Genomic DNA, 15,421 nt, shown 5'->3' on the forward strand with positions numbered 1-15,421 from the left:
AACCTCAATTTACTTTAAAACTTCCATAAAAATATTTCCTTATGTTCTTGATAATAATTTATAATTAGGAATCAAACGAAATCAGGATAATTCATGAATTATTACAACATCAGCAGATACACACCTAAAACCTCAAGATGGGGAAAAAATTGAAAAGTATCCAGTTTTCAAAATAATACATATTTTAAAAATTTAGTTTTTTAATTTAATTTAATTTTATTTTATGAATTAAAAAATATTTTCATAAATTCAAATCTTGATTTGTTTATGATTTGAACAATTTATTCATCTTTCGGATAGTGTTTATTTATTGACCTGTTTATCTTACTTGATCTGAATAACATTCAATTTGAAATTACCGTTAATCAGTTTTATGTAGAAAACAGAAATTTTTTTTGTAGTTTCTTTTTAATTTTCGAATATACACTCATTAATATCTAATTGTAGTTCATATAAATTTTTAAACTTTTTGTTAATTTGAACTGAAAGTAATATTTGAAAGATGCTTACTCAATTGAACAGAATTAAATATGGGCGAACTGAATAAAAGAACCGACTGTAAATACAGCTGTGTCGATAATGATGAAAATCCTTGAGCATGGTATTTCAATTATTCACAATTGTAGTTTTCTAAAGATGGCTGAAGGTTCAGAGTTGTCATTTTTTGATCTCCACATTGTTCACGATAATTTTGATCGTGCACTTGTTGAAGGTGATGATGTCGACATCAAAGCTTATCTCGAGGCTTATAATGAACTCTATAAGTAAGTGTATTGATATATTTTTTTGTTATCAAGTATTATTGATGTTTTTGCGTAAACAATTGCCATGTTCTCCAAGAAACTACTGTCAAAAATTCAACTTTATCAGATGACCATACACAACTAAAATTCTCTGAGTTAACAATGTTGAACCATAAAACTATTACAATTATAATGATAAATAAATTTATTTTTTACAGATTCTTTCAACTTATGGGCACGGTTTTTAGCTTTGTTTCCTCAGACTTAAAACAAAAAATTGATATTTTGAATGAATTATTAAAGGAAAATAAATATCAAACTATAAAATCAATGATTGATCATGAAAAAGAAAATAAATTGCTTGAAAAAGGAGATTATACGAATGGATCTAGAACTCTGTTGCGTCTTCATCGAGGACTTGGTTTGTATTTATTCAGTTTCATTATACAAATTTATTGATTATTCTGTTATCATTAAAACTAACAATAATACATTCAAATATAATAAAACGCTTGCGATTACGAAATTATCAATAACTGACTGATCTGTTATTAATGCACAATTAATCACAAGTTAAGTGTTAGGTCTAACGAAAACTTATTGTCATTTCAGATTTTATTAGAGAATTTTTGAGACAACTGGGAGATTTGAAAGATTCTGAAAAAACATCGAGTTGTTGCCAGGATGCGTACAATAAAACTTTAGCTAAACATCATCCTTGGGTAATAAAGAAAGCAGCTATTGTGGCCATGTATACCATGCCAACTAGAGAAGTATTATTCAAAAAAGTATGTACATATTATGTTTATAATTGATAGTTATATTGAATTAATTATAATCATAAATTGAATCTTATGATGGTAATAAATTTAAACAGGTTTGTGGAGATGAAGTTCAACGTAATATAGATATACTGCCGAAAATGTTGGAAGTAACTGCCGATATATTTAATCGAACACACAATCTTTACGAATTACACGGACTTCACAGTTTACCATAGGAAAAAATTTATTAGTTTAAAATTTAATTTCTCAAGTCTTTATTATGAAAATGCTACTTGATATTTGTGCAATACTTTTATAAAAAATTTTTTTCTTACATTTATAAATGGAATCATTCCAATTTTAATGAAGTATTTGTAATAATGAATTTAGAAAAAACTATGCGTATCATTTTTTTCTACAAGAAAAGTGTACATATTTATTATTATATTGTGATAAGAATGAATTGCAGTAATTATGTTGAAGTACGCAATCAAAAGAATATTTTGCATAGAACAGCACATTTATTGTTTTTAATACTTTTTAATATTTAAGTACTATTTGTTCTTTATAATTGGAGTAATATTTAAATGCTTGATATTGTAGTAGAATTAAGAGAAACTGAAGTATAAGTATCGTCAGTCATTAAAATTCCTGAAAAATTTTACAAATATTTATGAGTGCAATTCAATCAAATGTTTAAAACTTTTGTAAACAATAATTTTTATAACTAGTATATTTTATCAAAAAATAACTTACCAGCAATGGCAGCCGTCAAAAAACAAACAGCAGATCCAGCTATAAAAGCACGAATAGTAACTTGCGCTATCTGTTCTCTTTTATCAGGAGCCATAGAACCAAGTCCTCCCATCATTATACCAATGGAACCAGGATTCGAAAAACCACAAATCGCATAAGTTGCAATTCCTTCTACCCTAGCAGTTAATCGACCAGCTTTTTTAAATTCTCCAAGCTTTTGGTAAGCCACAAATTCATTCACAACAGTTTTCAAACCAATTAACGTTCCAACATCTTCACACTGGTCCCAAGGAATGCCGATAATCCAGCTGAGAGGCATAAAGGCTTTTGAAAGAATGTACTCGAATGTCAATTCAGGAAAACCAACCAATCCACCAAGCCATGACAAAACTGCATTGAGAAATGATACACAAGATACAAAAGCTACAATATTAGCGACAATTCCTAGAACTAGAGGAATTCCTGCTAAAGCTCCTTTTGTAGCTGCATCCATGACACTAGTATCATCTGATTTTTGAAGGGGAATATTTTTAAAGGTTGTTTGACTCTTCTCAGTTTCTGGATAGAACAATTTCGAGTAACAAAGAGCTGCTGGTGCTGACATTACAGAAGCTGTTAGTAAATGAGCAGGATCTGCACCAAAACTTATGTAGGCAGCTAACACTGTCCCTATAATTAATAAATATTTTAATAAATCTTTTGAATAAACAAACATTGAAACATAAATTTTTTTATTATGATTTTTTAGATTACCTGACACTGTAGCAAATCCAGAGCACATTACTGAATGAATTTCAGACGTCGTTAATTTACTTATATAAGGTCTTATCAACAAAGGAGATTCTGTCTAAAAGAAATTTTAAAAATTTCAAGTAATTAAAGGTAAGTTTAATTAATTTAATGCAATACAGTTTCAATTTTAATATTATCGTAATGCAGAAAACATAAATATATTACCATTCCAAGAAATGTATTAGCAGCTGAATTAAGAGACTCACAAACTGTGGTGCCCATTACTACATGTAATAGCCATCCCAGTTTTAAAATAATCCATTGCATTGCACCTAAATAGTAGAGAATCTGTATCATAAAACTAAAGAAAAATATCACTGGCAAAACCTAAAAATATTTATAAATTAAAATTTTCAGTAGATGAATTTTCATAAAAAAAAAAAATTCAAATACAGACTGAAAATGCAAATATGCCACTGAGTTGTTCGGAGAAAACAAAAGATGACCCATCTTTAGCAAAAGCAAGAAAAGTAGCAACTTTTTCAGCCATACATTGAAAAATAGCTCGTCCAGCAGGCCAACGGATTGTAATTAATCCAAAGCCAAATTGGAGTATCAAACCCCATATTACTGGTCTCCAGTTCACCTGTAGAAAAAATAAACTGTCTTTAATGCAATGAAAATAGAATCTTAATAAAAGGAAATATATATTATGTAGATAAGTAGATAGAAACTGGGAAGATATGAAGAATCTGGTTTCACCTATGATCTTTAAAAATTGAATAGTTTCTTGAATGCGCATTACACGAAACATTATTTATACTACAGAATGGATATGTGTCTTCTAGCTTACATAATATTTTTAATTCTAACGAGTACAATACCTGACGAGGATATTTTGAAAAAACAAATCCAAATGTCATCAAAACTACAACTCCAATTCCGCTGATTAGTCGTTCTCTTGATTCGATAGTATCAAAAATTAAAAATACTATAAATCCAATTGCAACAGCTGTATAAAATATTGTTTTGAAAACACAACATGCGTATCTAAAAAATATAGATTTGCAGATTAGTTACTGATACAGAAAAAATATCTGAGTCAACTAGAATATGTACTAATCGATTGATCGGTTATGAAATTTTTTCACTATCAGAAGAATGTTATTGATAAGTAGATGCATAAGTAAATTAGAATAATTAATCTTAGTGACCTTTTTTTACTAATTGAGTCCAAAGATAAGCTAATAGGACGAGTAAGTCGTTTTATGGATGATGAAAAGTATCTCTTAACGATATAGTAGTAGCAAAGGCCTAAATAGGTGAGTCCTACTAATAATAGAAGCATTCCATAGCCATCACACCATTCAAAAACGCAATTATTGTCTGCAAAAAATTATTTCAATAAATATTCCATCTTTTTTTATTGATAAATAATCTTAGCTATGAATTTTCAAAACTTACTGTGCTTAGACCAATGTAAACTGGCAAAAATAAAATAAATTAACACCAAAATATGTAAAATTAAAATTGCAATGTATTTTCCTAGTCCTCGATTCCTCGAAAACCATGACCCATTTAATGATGTCGTTTTCGATAGATTTTCTCCTTTCTATAAAATATAGGTTTGTTATCGTTAAAAAATTCTAATGCACATTTTAAAAAACGATAAAAAAGTGTTAATAATTTTCGTTAGATAACATACCTCGAGGTAATGACTATCGCGATAATACTTTTTTTCTTCACTCATGTCGGCGTCATTTTGCTAATAAAGTATGACAAAAATACACAGATTATTTTTTCGTTCTTTAAAAAATTAAAATTGAATTATTTCATAGTGTAAATGAATAATATTTATAAAAATATAAATACCTCTACACTAAGATCAACAGAGAGTCTCAAACTATTACTGCTAATTCTCCTCTCAACCTGTAAAAAGAAAATAAAATTCAATTGAAAAAAAAATAACTCAGCAATCAATTAAATTGTTAGTTTATATCTGAATAAATTACAGTAATTACCTCATTAAATGCTGGACTTGCTATTCCTGCCATTGTCACTGTTTTTAATTATTAATAAAGTTTAAACTGATTAGATAGATAAGTGTTTCAAATGGAATTAATTGAATAATTATCATTAATGATTGCTCATCATCACGAATGAATTGCTCATTTATGAAGTGAAAATATTCATTCAATTAATAATCGATATTGATATCTAAAGTCAAAGTAATTAGATAATTAATTATTATTTTAATTTTTTATAAACTTTTATAAAAAAATAATTGAACAAAAAAACCTATCCACTAAGAAGCTAAAAGTACTTATAAGTTTAAGTCGTGAGAAAGATAGCCGAAGACTGAGAATTAAAACGACGATATCAGCATCGAGATGTCGTTAGACGTTTTCATAATCAGTCAACTGGAATACAAATATGGATGAATTATCTTCAATTATTTACACGGATAACAAAATCATAAAACCATAATAATTGTCACTAATTGTTTACCTCTCAATATTCACTCATTAACTGATAATATATTACTATTAAATATAAAAGAAAATGGTATCATTTACTTTTATCAAGTAAAGAATATTTATATTATGAAATGGCGTTCGATTCAACGAATTAACTTGAATGAATTGAGTTAAAATATTATCAAGGACAGTTCTATTAATTTTTCTATCAGATATATAGAGGTTTTGATAATTCTATAGTAATGTCAGATTAATGACGAGAAATTAAAAAATATTTTTTTATCTTTCAACATCTTAAGTACAGATTTATCAATCTTTCAAATAAATACAATTTTTTTTTATTATTTCATTACCGCTGATTTTAAAGACTAAAATCACTGGTTTAAATTAAATATTTTTTATTGTTTACAATAGAGTTAAAGTTTTTTAATCTATTAATCATATTTTTCACTTTAATTCATTATTAGAGAATGAATAGTTAAATTTAGATGGATATATGTATACTTGTATGTTGCACTAGGTTGTAAATTGCAGTGTAGTATAATATTCATCATTTTTTATCACATTACATCGTATAAGACAAAAAAGAAGTTTCGTGTAATAATGATGCAGAAAGACTGAATTTCGCTGACAAAAAATAAGATTGGTATACGTTGACATTTTTAACCAGTTTACCAGTTACGATGTTGCTGCTACTACTATGCATATTATTTATTAATGAATCTAAAGTCCTTGACCGAAGTTTGTTTACTACAACGAAAGAATAATAATCCTTACTTCCTTTTATAGAATGAAGATAACGAATTAAATGAAAAACATTTTATTTCAACGATCATTTCACGTAACTAAATATTACAAAGTATCAAAAACCTAGCACGCGACACCGATCCCCGGAAATGCATCAGGTTTTTACTGCTTATTATCAGATTAATCTACATGTAATTCACTAATATTAATGTCAGTATTATCGGACTTCTACTCCAGTTTAGTAACGAGAATAATTAATATTAACAGAAAATGGTTTATTCAATTGATATTCTTTTAGATATTTATTTTTACGATTTATTAGTAAAATTTTTATCACAATACCTTAGAATTTTTATATTTATATATAAACTTCAAATTTATTTGGAATAAAAAGATGAAATATTTTTTATTCTAAATTTCAACTTGAAATTTCAGGGTTAAGTGTATTCTTTGATCTTTCTAGAGGTGTAGAATACGAAAATTTCGATTTCTAATGTGCTCCAAATCGAAAACAATGTTTAATCTCGACTCGACATCTTCGACTCATGTAGGAGGCTTTAATGTTTAAGCAATGACCATTTGAAAAATACAAGACAAATATTTGAAAAAATATCAAAATCAATCGCAAGATTGACACAGACTTGTTGATTGTTATCTCCAGACCCAGATTTTCAGTAGCAAAATAGTTTCATAATATAAAGATTTAATGTAAAATTAAATTTCCATATTTTGGAGTTGTTTCTATTTTTTTAGATTTAAATAACATGTGGGTGGTCTATTTATCCCTGAACTTTTGATTTAATTTAACATTTCTCACTACGTACCTGATCTATTCACGTCAATTTTACTTTTTTTCAAATAATGAAAAAAATGAAGTAAACAAAATTCCTGCTATTGGATGGATAAATAAATCTTCATTTTTTTAAATAGACAATTATTATCATATATTTATATTCAATAAATCTAATGAATCTTTAGAAAGTTATCTTATTCGTAAGCATGTTAAAAAAAAATGGCTAAAATGTTCCATCAATCTCAATAGTATTTATTCCATGGAATTGAATGATTTATTTTTTCTTTCATTTATCGTTTATGTACGAATTCGCGTGAAATGCATGCAGAAAGACGAGCACGCATGCTACGTCATTATTTTGGTACGTCTAGACGCCAGATTGTCTGTTCAACTGAGAGACAACACGTCTTCTTCTTTTACAACTTTTTCATCATCATCGACATCATCATTATTATCAATTTTCAACGTCAGGATATTTTTTCAAATGTCTTAATAATTTAATAAGTGATACTAATTTACTATTTTATCGAAACAATTACCATTCATTAGTACTGAAAATCATTATTTGAAAGAAATTCTAGTCTAAATAAACTTTTGTTGAAGACTTCTATTATTGTGCTAAGAATAATTAAAGTTATTAAATTATAAGGAGGGAAAAAATCGTCATTTAAGTTAGCTGTGAGAACATGAAGAATTTGCAGACTTGGCAAAGTACACATTCCGTTAGATACCGTTGGCAGAAGTGAAACCTGGCATGCAATTTTATTTAATTTAACTTTAACTATTGCCAAGTAAATGTTGAAACGTGGGAAAACAAAAAATTTTTTTTTTGCTATTTTTATCTTTTAATATATTTCTTTTCATTTTCAGTTAATTATAAAAAAATTTCACACCTCGTTTGTGATTTTTTTTTCAATTTATTTGCTTTTAAATTATTTATCAATTGTTTTCATTTAATTTTTTAGGAGTTGGAAACTTTTGATACAAGAATCGTATTTAGGTCGACTTACTTTTGGAGTATTTTTTTTCGCACTATCTGAGGGAGAGAAACAAACAAATTTGTTTGGTCATTGACGTGATATTTATTGAATGAATTATTTTTACCTTTTTTTCAATTGAGTATGGAATAATATTTTAAAATATAATCAACTCAATGGATAATTAAATTAATTAACTTTTAATGACTGTTTACATTAAAAAAATAAAATAATTACGAGAATAAATGAAATCGAAAGTTATTTATATAAATGAATGCCAAATACAAAATGCATTTTTTTAGTATTTTTCGACTATTCAGACTCACATGTTATCAAGTATTTTTGAGCAGTGTATTTTGCGCGGGAAAATATAAATAAAGTGAAAAAACGGGAAGGAATAAAGGGAGGAAAAAAAAGATTGCAAAGATGACAGACAGAAAAAAGACAGAAAGCTCAAATGGACTTACACGTGTGTCCATTTCTCTCTGTCTCCTCTTTCCCCTTTTGCTCACTTTGTCTCCTCAATATCTCGCCGCTGGTTAGTGCGTACGCGCGGAGGCTGTTTTATTGGAACGATACATTATGATTCAAAGATCATATCTTTCGAATCGTCTAGACAGCGGGGAAGGGAGACACCTCTATAAAGCCGTATGGGAGACTCGTGCAGGGGCAAATCCCAAGTGACAGTCAACGAAATCTTCCTTAAGCGATTTTTAACTTTTATTAAAAATAAATCATCTATTTTTATAAATATCTTCGCGAAGAATACCTTTTTTTTTGCCAATAGCAACTACTAAATCTCAAGTAGATCATCATCGAATGAAAATAATCATTATAATAATTCAGGTAGAGATTATATTTTTTGCATCATCTAATGAATGAAAGTTGTGAAAAAAATCATAATTAAAAGGAAAATAATTAAAATAATTTTTTTTTACTTTTTGAATTAAGAAAATATAAGTACAATTTGAAAGAAGAAAAATCAAAGGGGTTCTCCAAAACAAAAAGTTAAAATTAACATAAGCAGAAGTGTGAGAAAAAATTTTTTTTTTTTGGTAAAAAGTGGGATCTAATCTTAAAGTGACTCCTCTTTCACTTACCTTCATATTTTTCTTACTTTCCTGCGCTCTCTTCTCGCGTTAGAGTCGCGTTGTCTCTCGGAATTATGCTTTCGTGCCGCACCGGTCGACTCAGTTGAGACTTACAGCTCGTGCCGTCAAGACACCGTCCGCTTAATCAATTTAAAAAAAAAAACAAACACTTTCAATTAAATCCCCAAGATAATAAGTTTAAAATCAAAGTAGAAGATAAAGGAGAGTAATTAAAAAATTAATTGACACTTAAAAAGTGATTTTTGTGAAAATAATTTAACTTTTTCGTGAAAATGATGTTTAAGATAATATAATTATTTATGTAAAGAATAGAATTAGTTTAATAATTGAATAAATAGTGAGTGAATAAATTTTAAGAAAAATGAGCTATAAGAAATTAATAATTAGTCTGTTGATGCTGAGCATCATCACCACGTGCGTCTCGAGTCGTAGCCAGGGATATTCGAAGAATGATATTGAGTCATTGAAGAAAGTAAAAGAACGGTTACGAAGAAGTTTTCATGATGCAGAAGAAGAAAAAACAGTGCCATTTAGCCCGAAGACATTAGAAACCATGCTGGAGAAAGCAATTCTAAAGATTATCACTGGAGACTTGAGTACTGGTGACATGTTACTTTTAAGAAGTTTAAATTATAGCCTGGAAGAAGTTTTAACGATTCGCGAGAGAGAATTGGCTAAAAAAAATGATAGAGAGTCGAAAAATCGTAAGAAAAATAAACACAATTCTCAAGAGAATGAGGATAAAATAACAAAAAACTTTGGAGAACCTGAAGAAGAATTTGAAGAAGACTCAGAGGAAGATGAAGATGTTATTGATGTTGATGCTTACAATAGACAGGCTGTTTTGGATTATGAAAATTTGGCTAATAAAATGGAAGCAGAACTAAAAGAATCTAGAGAAAAAAATTCTGGCATTGAAGATAAAAATAAAGATATTCAAACTGATAAACATGTGGCATTTGATGACGCTTTAGAGCCTCGAGTAATTTTTAAAATTCGCTACAATGATTCAGATATGAATTCTGTAATTGAAAACAATGAACAAATTGTTAAAAAAAATACTATTGATACAAATGTGGAAAAAAATATTGGATCTTCAGCATCAAGTGATTTTTATTCTAGTATGTGGAATCCCTTTCATTCTTCTGAGTTGTCTACACTTCCTATTCCTTATCAATTAAGTGTTTCTGAAGAATCATCAAAAGAGAAACAAAGTAATTCAACTAAAAATGTTGAAAAAGAGAATTTGGACTTGAAGAATGAGAACGTGAATGCAACAAGAAGAATTCAGGAGTATGAAGGATTGGAGTGGGTGGAAGATGATGTTTATAGGGTTGTACCGGAGGCATTGAATGATGAAATGGAGAATGAAGAAGTAATAGAAGAGTTTCATTCGTTGAATTCTTCGAATGAAGAAATGGCTAATGATGATCTTGGATACCAAGCAAATTCAAATTTACCTCAAGAAGATGGAGCCTCTTCTTGGAATGATAATGGAGTTGGGAATTTGTCGACTTATCAGCAGCTCGCTTTAGCACATCGTCGAGAGTAAGTCAAGTTGAATAACATTTTCAGATTCATTTTAGTAGTTAGTTTCAAATTTTTATCATCTTTGTATTATTTAAATACTACTTTTTCACTTGGGTACTTCATGATTCTCTAATTTCTCTCTCTCTATCATTCCAGTGGGAATCAGTCGAGCTTCGACAGGTAAGTCTGAAGCTCATGGGTTGATGGCTTTTATTAAGTATTTTTTAATGATTTCCTGATTTTGTTGAAATTAATTGTATTCATATGAAAATTTCATCCTTAATTTTTGTTTCAAATATTTAATTTTTTTTAAATATTTAAATAGATTAATCTAGCTAGTAATGAATGTATTGGTTTTATAATTAAAGTTACATTTTTTAATCACGATTGAAATATAACATTTGTAATTTTCCTGCATATTTAACTGCATATCTAACCGACATGATGCTGAATGTATTTTTACACTCGAAGCTTTGCCAAAATAATTTGAAACCTTGGCACAATCAGAGATATAGTTACGAGAAAATATTAATCAAATCTCTCTGCAGTCTTGAATTAGATAATCGTTTTTTCCTTCACTTTCTCGTTATCATTTATATTGTTTTGAGAATAAAATAACATATAATTAATTCTATTTTAACAACTGGTAACAAAAATGTTGTTATTACCGGTTTGAAAAATAAAGACAAAAAATAAATAACTAACGTTCCCGTAAAATCGTTGAACCTCAACCGTAAAAATATCTCGGGGCGTCTCGCGCCCTCGCGTGAGCAATATTTTCGTCCGGACCCCACGAGAATCTGCATTTTCAACTCGTTAAACCGTCGAAGCTCTTAAGGAGAGAAAAAAAAACTGAAACAAATATATTTAACAGTTTACTAAATTTTTTTAATATTGCCCCCAACGGTGCCCCTTTACTGTCTCCCTTCCATAACATATATACATACGTGTAGTTTCCCCCAGTCATCTTCCCATACCTCCCCATGTCTCCTCTTGTTGTTGCCCCTCACGACTCCTAACCAGCTCGTTGGCATTTCTTTTATTTTATTAAGTCTAGACGCGAAAATGCATTCGTGTCCGACACTGGCGTAGTTACCTCTCCCTCTCGCACTCTCCCCCTTTTACTTCTGCTCATCAACGAAAATTTTCCACATGTTCCCCTCACCAACCCATCATCACTCGATTCCGTTGATTCATTTACAAGAGCTCCAAAATATCACTTTCTTTTTATTACATTTTTTGTAACTGATTAAATGAAATTACTTTGCAATCAAAAAAATGCCTTTTAATTAAGTTGATTATTTGCGATCTCTTGCTGGTGATAAAGTAACGTAAATGACAGAAAAAAATGTAAGGAAACGACAAACGAGAGTGAAATGATACGAAAAACGACATAGAGTAGAAGAAATGGACTGTGTAATGGCAAAAAGGATATTAATTTCAGTCAGACGTCTAGGAAATATTTCTAAAATAATTCTCAAGCATTAGATATGAGAATCTAGGTCACTTCCTCCTCCTAGGGTCCATGCTGTTTTTTATCCCTTTTTTTATGAGTCTCTCTCGACACCCAGACTTACTATGACTAGGAACACATTCATTTATATACGTATAAGTCGTGAGTCTTCGCCCCCAGACTGGGACCAGACGGGTCACGTACGAGACGCGATGCTGTAGAATGCCCGACGCGACTAGATTGACACGCGCATGCTTGGAATCAAGTGTCTACATTATTTTTTGACTTATGCATGCTCCAAAATAATAACCTATTATTTAATCAAAATAAAAAAAAAGATTGCTCAATGTTTTTATCAATGAAAATATACAACAGCACTACAATCATCCATTTCTGGATGTTTTATAATCCACCAAGGGTGACTAACCTTCTGATGAATCACAGAGGAGAATTTTATTAAATACATAGACCAAAAATTATTAATATTTTAAAATGCTAATCAATTTTCATGAAATAAATATTTGCAATTTTATCCAAATAAATTGACGGAATAGTTATTGGGTGAAGTCGGTAGGGATACCGCGAGAATGAAGTCGATTTTAGTAACAAAGTTAAATGGAAAAATTGAAAGAATAAAAATCAAGACATCAGCCTTGTAAATGAACAGGAGCAGGGAAAGGATAAAAGATTGAAGGCTTTAAGACCTCGAAAGATGAAAGGAGAGAAAGGGAGTAAGAGCAAACAGAGACAGTCCGATGGACAGACAGTCAAGGGAATCGGGTGCTGACGTTTCTCCCTGTCTAGCCGGTGTCTAGATCGTAATAACGAATGCCTCTGGCCACGCGGCCTGTCTGGGTCACTGACCATACCACTCACCATTCCACTCTTGCTGTAGCTGTGCCTCATTCCAACTAGTTTACCCACTTTTAGCTCTAGCCTACGTCCAAGTGTTTTTCTTACCAGCCCCCAAGTGTTGTTGAAACATATCGCATGTTACGTCTACTAGATATGATCATTCAAAACTAGGTCTTATTTTTTTCTCCAGCCAGGGACAAAAAGCCATCGAGGACATTAAGCTCAGAGTTCTTGCAATGACTGGAAGATTCAACCTTACCTCCAACAGCAATCAGATTCAACGAGAAAGGCTCACCATGTTTTCACCAATATGTGAGTATTTGAATTTTATGATTATGTTTAAGAAGTCTATCATTTCCTTCATAAATATATAACATGTTTTGGTATAAAAATGTTATGTCACTTTGAATTTTTTCTGAAATAAATGATTTAAATGTAGTGTAGCTAAAAAAATTTAATCTTTAAACTCTCTAAATTGTCTAAGCAAATCTTTTTTATCAGATTTTTATTAGTTTAAATAACACTTTTATAAAAAATAATTTTTTTTCTAGAGCTTTGAAATGTTATTAAATATTTTCTTAATTATTTTCAATGAATGATTTAGGTCAAATTCCAAGGAATACTGATTTAGATGTATGGTCTGATCAACTTCTAATGAATATGTACTTTCAATTAAACCTTACGTCAGAAGACCACGTGGTAGCAGCTAGACTAAGGATTTATAAGCTGCCTCAAAATAATACAACACCTTCCAGCACTACCAATCCCTTCGAAGAAGATGAGGAAGAAGAGAAAAAAATCAGGATATCAATTTACTATTACACAAGATCATTAAAAAAACATCGATGTATGTTTAGTATTTTACTGAGTGTTGAAAATATTTCGATAAAAAATAGTAATTATATTAAATTAAAAATTATATTTTCAGCTAAAAAACGATTGATGGACAGTGTGGTAACACCATTGACATCAGAAGGAAGTCATTTAGCTCTAGATGTGAGACAAGCATTAAGATTTTGGAGACAAACACCACGAATTCACGGAAGTAGTACTAATCATGGATTGGTGATTCAGGTTGAGGATCAAGATGGAAGACCATTGAAACCATCGCTTTATATTCAACAGGACTCTTGTCACTCCAGTGGAAAAAATACAGATAACAAGGCATGTGAGTGTGTGCGCTAACAGGACTAACTGCTGCTTTGTTTCACAATGTTGTTGATGCATTTTTGAGCGTTCGATAACATATTTTTTTTAACAATTTTTCAAATAATTACAAGCATGATTGAATGACGATACAAGATTTTTTGAGAAAAAGGATACAATAGATATAAATATAACATGAAATCGAGCACGAACATGTAATAAAATATTCGCAATTGCACAAATGAGAAACTATTTAATCAATTTCTTTTTTAAAAGAAACATTGATTTTAATTTTTTTTTTCTTTACAGACCAACGCGTCCCTGCACTCTTCCTTCGAGCCTGTTCTCGTTACGTTCGCGTCGTAAAAGGAGAAGCAATAACTTATGTAAATTGCAAACACATTACACGTAACAGGCATCGATCGTGAAGATGAAAAAAACGTCGTAAATAGTTTTAGATAATTAATTAATGAAATATTATAATAAAAATAGATTTATTTAAAAATAATAATAGAGAGAAGAAAAAATTTTAAAAATCTTAGTAATACAATTAATTAAAGAGAGTAGTATTTATAAAGAAATGTAGAGAAGATTTAATTTTATAATAATTTCTTCATATCTTTTCCCTTTATTTTTGTATGTAAATAGTGAAAAATAATTAAGAAATTATTATTATTATTTACTTAGGAGTTTTTGTAATAAGTTGCTTTTACCGTAATGACTGAAGTAATATTTTTAATAATATAAATGTAAATTTACTCTGTTTTTTAAGAAAATGACAAATAATGAATAATTATAATAAGTTGTGTATATAATGTATATTTTTGTTCTTCAGTAAAAAAATAAAAAATTTAATCGAAAGTTGATAATCTTGTAATGAATTTTTTATCTATTTCAATAATTTTATTATAATGATCTTTGAATTAATTACAGAAATTGTTCATTTGTCGTTAATAATAAATGTTAAAAACAGATTATTCAAAAGGATATAAATTTTAAAAATAAGGAAAGTTGTATTTAAAAGAAATGCATAAATTAATGCACTTGCAAGAATCACGATTATTAAGGAAATTGAATTACTGATGATAAATTAATCATTAATGACGACAAATTGTCTGTAAGATTCAATTTTTTTGTAAATCCTATACTTTATTAATGAATGATAAATTCGAAATTATGCATATCGAAAATCAACATCGCAATTTAAACAATGATTAACTGTAAATAAAGTAGAAAGTTGCACAAATAACTCACTTGATAATATTAAAAATTTTACACATACAGCTGTAAAGATTCCTCCTACTCCAACGACCTATTTGATGATTCCTATGACGCA

The 15,421-nt window shown here is 29.2% G+C and overlaps 3 protein-coding genes across 6 annotated transcripts; 2 read left to right on the forward strand and 1 right to left on the reverse strand.

Moving 5' to 3' along the window:
* Positions 1-635: 635 nt before the first annotated feature.
* LOC118074537 (ceramide-1-phosphate transfer protein) lies at positions 636-1,865 on the forward strand. The gene is made up of 4 exons (XM_035095832.1): positions 636-764; positions 962-1,164; positions 1,356-1,531; positions 1,621-1,865. The coding sequence occupies exons 1-4, from the start codon at positions 637-639 to the stop codon at positions 1,741-1,743; spliced, it is 630 nt and encodes a 209-aa protein (XP_034951723.1). The 5' UTR covers position 636; the 3' UTR covers positions 1,744-1,865.
* A 58-nt stretch (positions 1,866-1,923) lies between these two features.
* Positions 1,924-5,342, reverse strand: LOC118074535 (solute carrier family 28 member 3-like). Its single transcript, XM_035095831.1, has 12 exons — positions 5,319-5,342; positions 5,017-5,054; positions 4,868-4,924; positions 4,701-4,760; positions 4,460-4,607; positions 4,210-4,381; positions 3,880-4,045; positions 3,453-3,641; positions 3,221-3,382; positions 3,017-3,110; positions 2,264-2,932; positions 1,924-2,158 (listed from the first exon to the last, which is right to left on the reverse strand). Coding segments are annotated over exons 1-12 (1,824 nt in total). The 5' UTR covers positions 5,320-5,342; the 3' UTR covers positions 1,924-2,090.
* Positions 5,343-8,653: 3,311 nt separating this feature from the next.
* Positions 8,654-14,797, forward strand: LOC118074547 (uncharacterized). Of its 4 annotated transcripts, XM_035095844.1 has the most exons (7): positions 8,654-8,835; positions 8,941-10,649; positions 10,788-10,811; positions 13,130-13,251; positions 13,544-13,786; positions 13,868-14,107; positions 14,395-14,796. In XM_035095844.1, exons 2-7 carry the CDS (start codon positions 9,463-9,465, stop codon positions 14,511-14,513), a joined length of 1,935 nt encoding a protein of 644 aa, XP_034951735.1. In that variant the 5' UTR covers positions 8,654-8,835; positions 8,941-9,462; the 3' UTR covers positions 14,514-14,796. The 4 variants fall into 4 exon arrangements, with proteins under 4 accessions (XP_034951735.1, XP_034951734.1, XP_034951736.1 ...); XM_035095843.1 differs by having other exon boundaries at positions 8,654-10,649; XM_035095846.1 differs by having other exon boundaries at positions 8,655-10,649; positions 13,868-14,103; positions 14,395-14,583.
* The last annotated feature ends 624 nt before the right edge of the window (positions 14,798-15,421 follow it).

This window comes from Chelonus insularis, unplaced genomic scaffold, assembly GCF_013357705.1.
Source record: "Chelonus insularis isolate UGA/USDA-ARS -01 unplaced genomic scaffold, ASM1335770v1 contig_135_pilon, whole genome shotgun sequence".
NCBI classification, from domain to species: Eukaryota; Metazoa; Arthropoda; class Insecta; order Hymenoptera; family Braconidae; genus Chelonus; species Chelonus insularis.

What these genes read in the sequence shown, in the direction of transcription:
- LOC118074535 (XM_035095831.1), bottom strand. An exon ending in GACTCAATTAGTAAAAAAAG is followed by an intron (nt 4,046 to 4,209) that starts GTCACTAAGATT and finishes TATATTTTTTAG; the next exon opens with ATACGCATGTTGTGTTTTCA. An exon ending in TGGATTTGCTACAGTGTCAG is followed by an intron (nt 2,933 to 3,016) that starts GTAATCTAAAAA and finishes TATTAATTATAG; the next exon opens with GGACAGTGTTAGCTGCCTAC.
- LOC118074547 (XM_035095843.1), top strand. Translation starts at nt 9,463, where the DNA reads ATGAGCTATAAGAAATTAATAATTAGTCTGTTGATGCTGAGCATCATC. An exon ending in CACCATGTTTTCACCAATAT is followed by an intron (nt 13,252 to 13,543) that starts GTGAGTATTTGA and finishes TGAATGATTTAG; the next exon opens with GTCAAATTCCAAGGAATACT. An exon ending in ATCATTAAAAAAACATCGAT is followed by an intron (nt 13,787 to 13,867) that starts GTATGTTTAGTA and finishes TTATATTTTCAG; the next exon opens with CTAAAAAACGATTGATGGAC.
- LOC118074537 (XM_035095832.1), top strand. Translation starts at nt 637, where the DNA reads ATGGCTGAAGGTTCAGAGTTGTCATTTTTTGATCTCCACATTGTTCAC. An exon ending in GCGTCTTCATCGAGGACTTG is followed by an intron (nt 1,165 to 1,355) that starts GTTTGTATTTAT and finishes TTGTCATTTCAG; the next exon opens with ATTTTATTAGAGAATTTTTG. An exon ending in GAGAAGTATTATTCAAAAAA is followed by an intron (nt 1,532 to 1,620) that starts GTATGTACATAT and finishes AAATTTAAACAG; the next exon opens with GTTTGTGGAGATGAAGTTCA.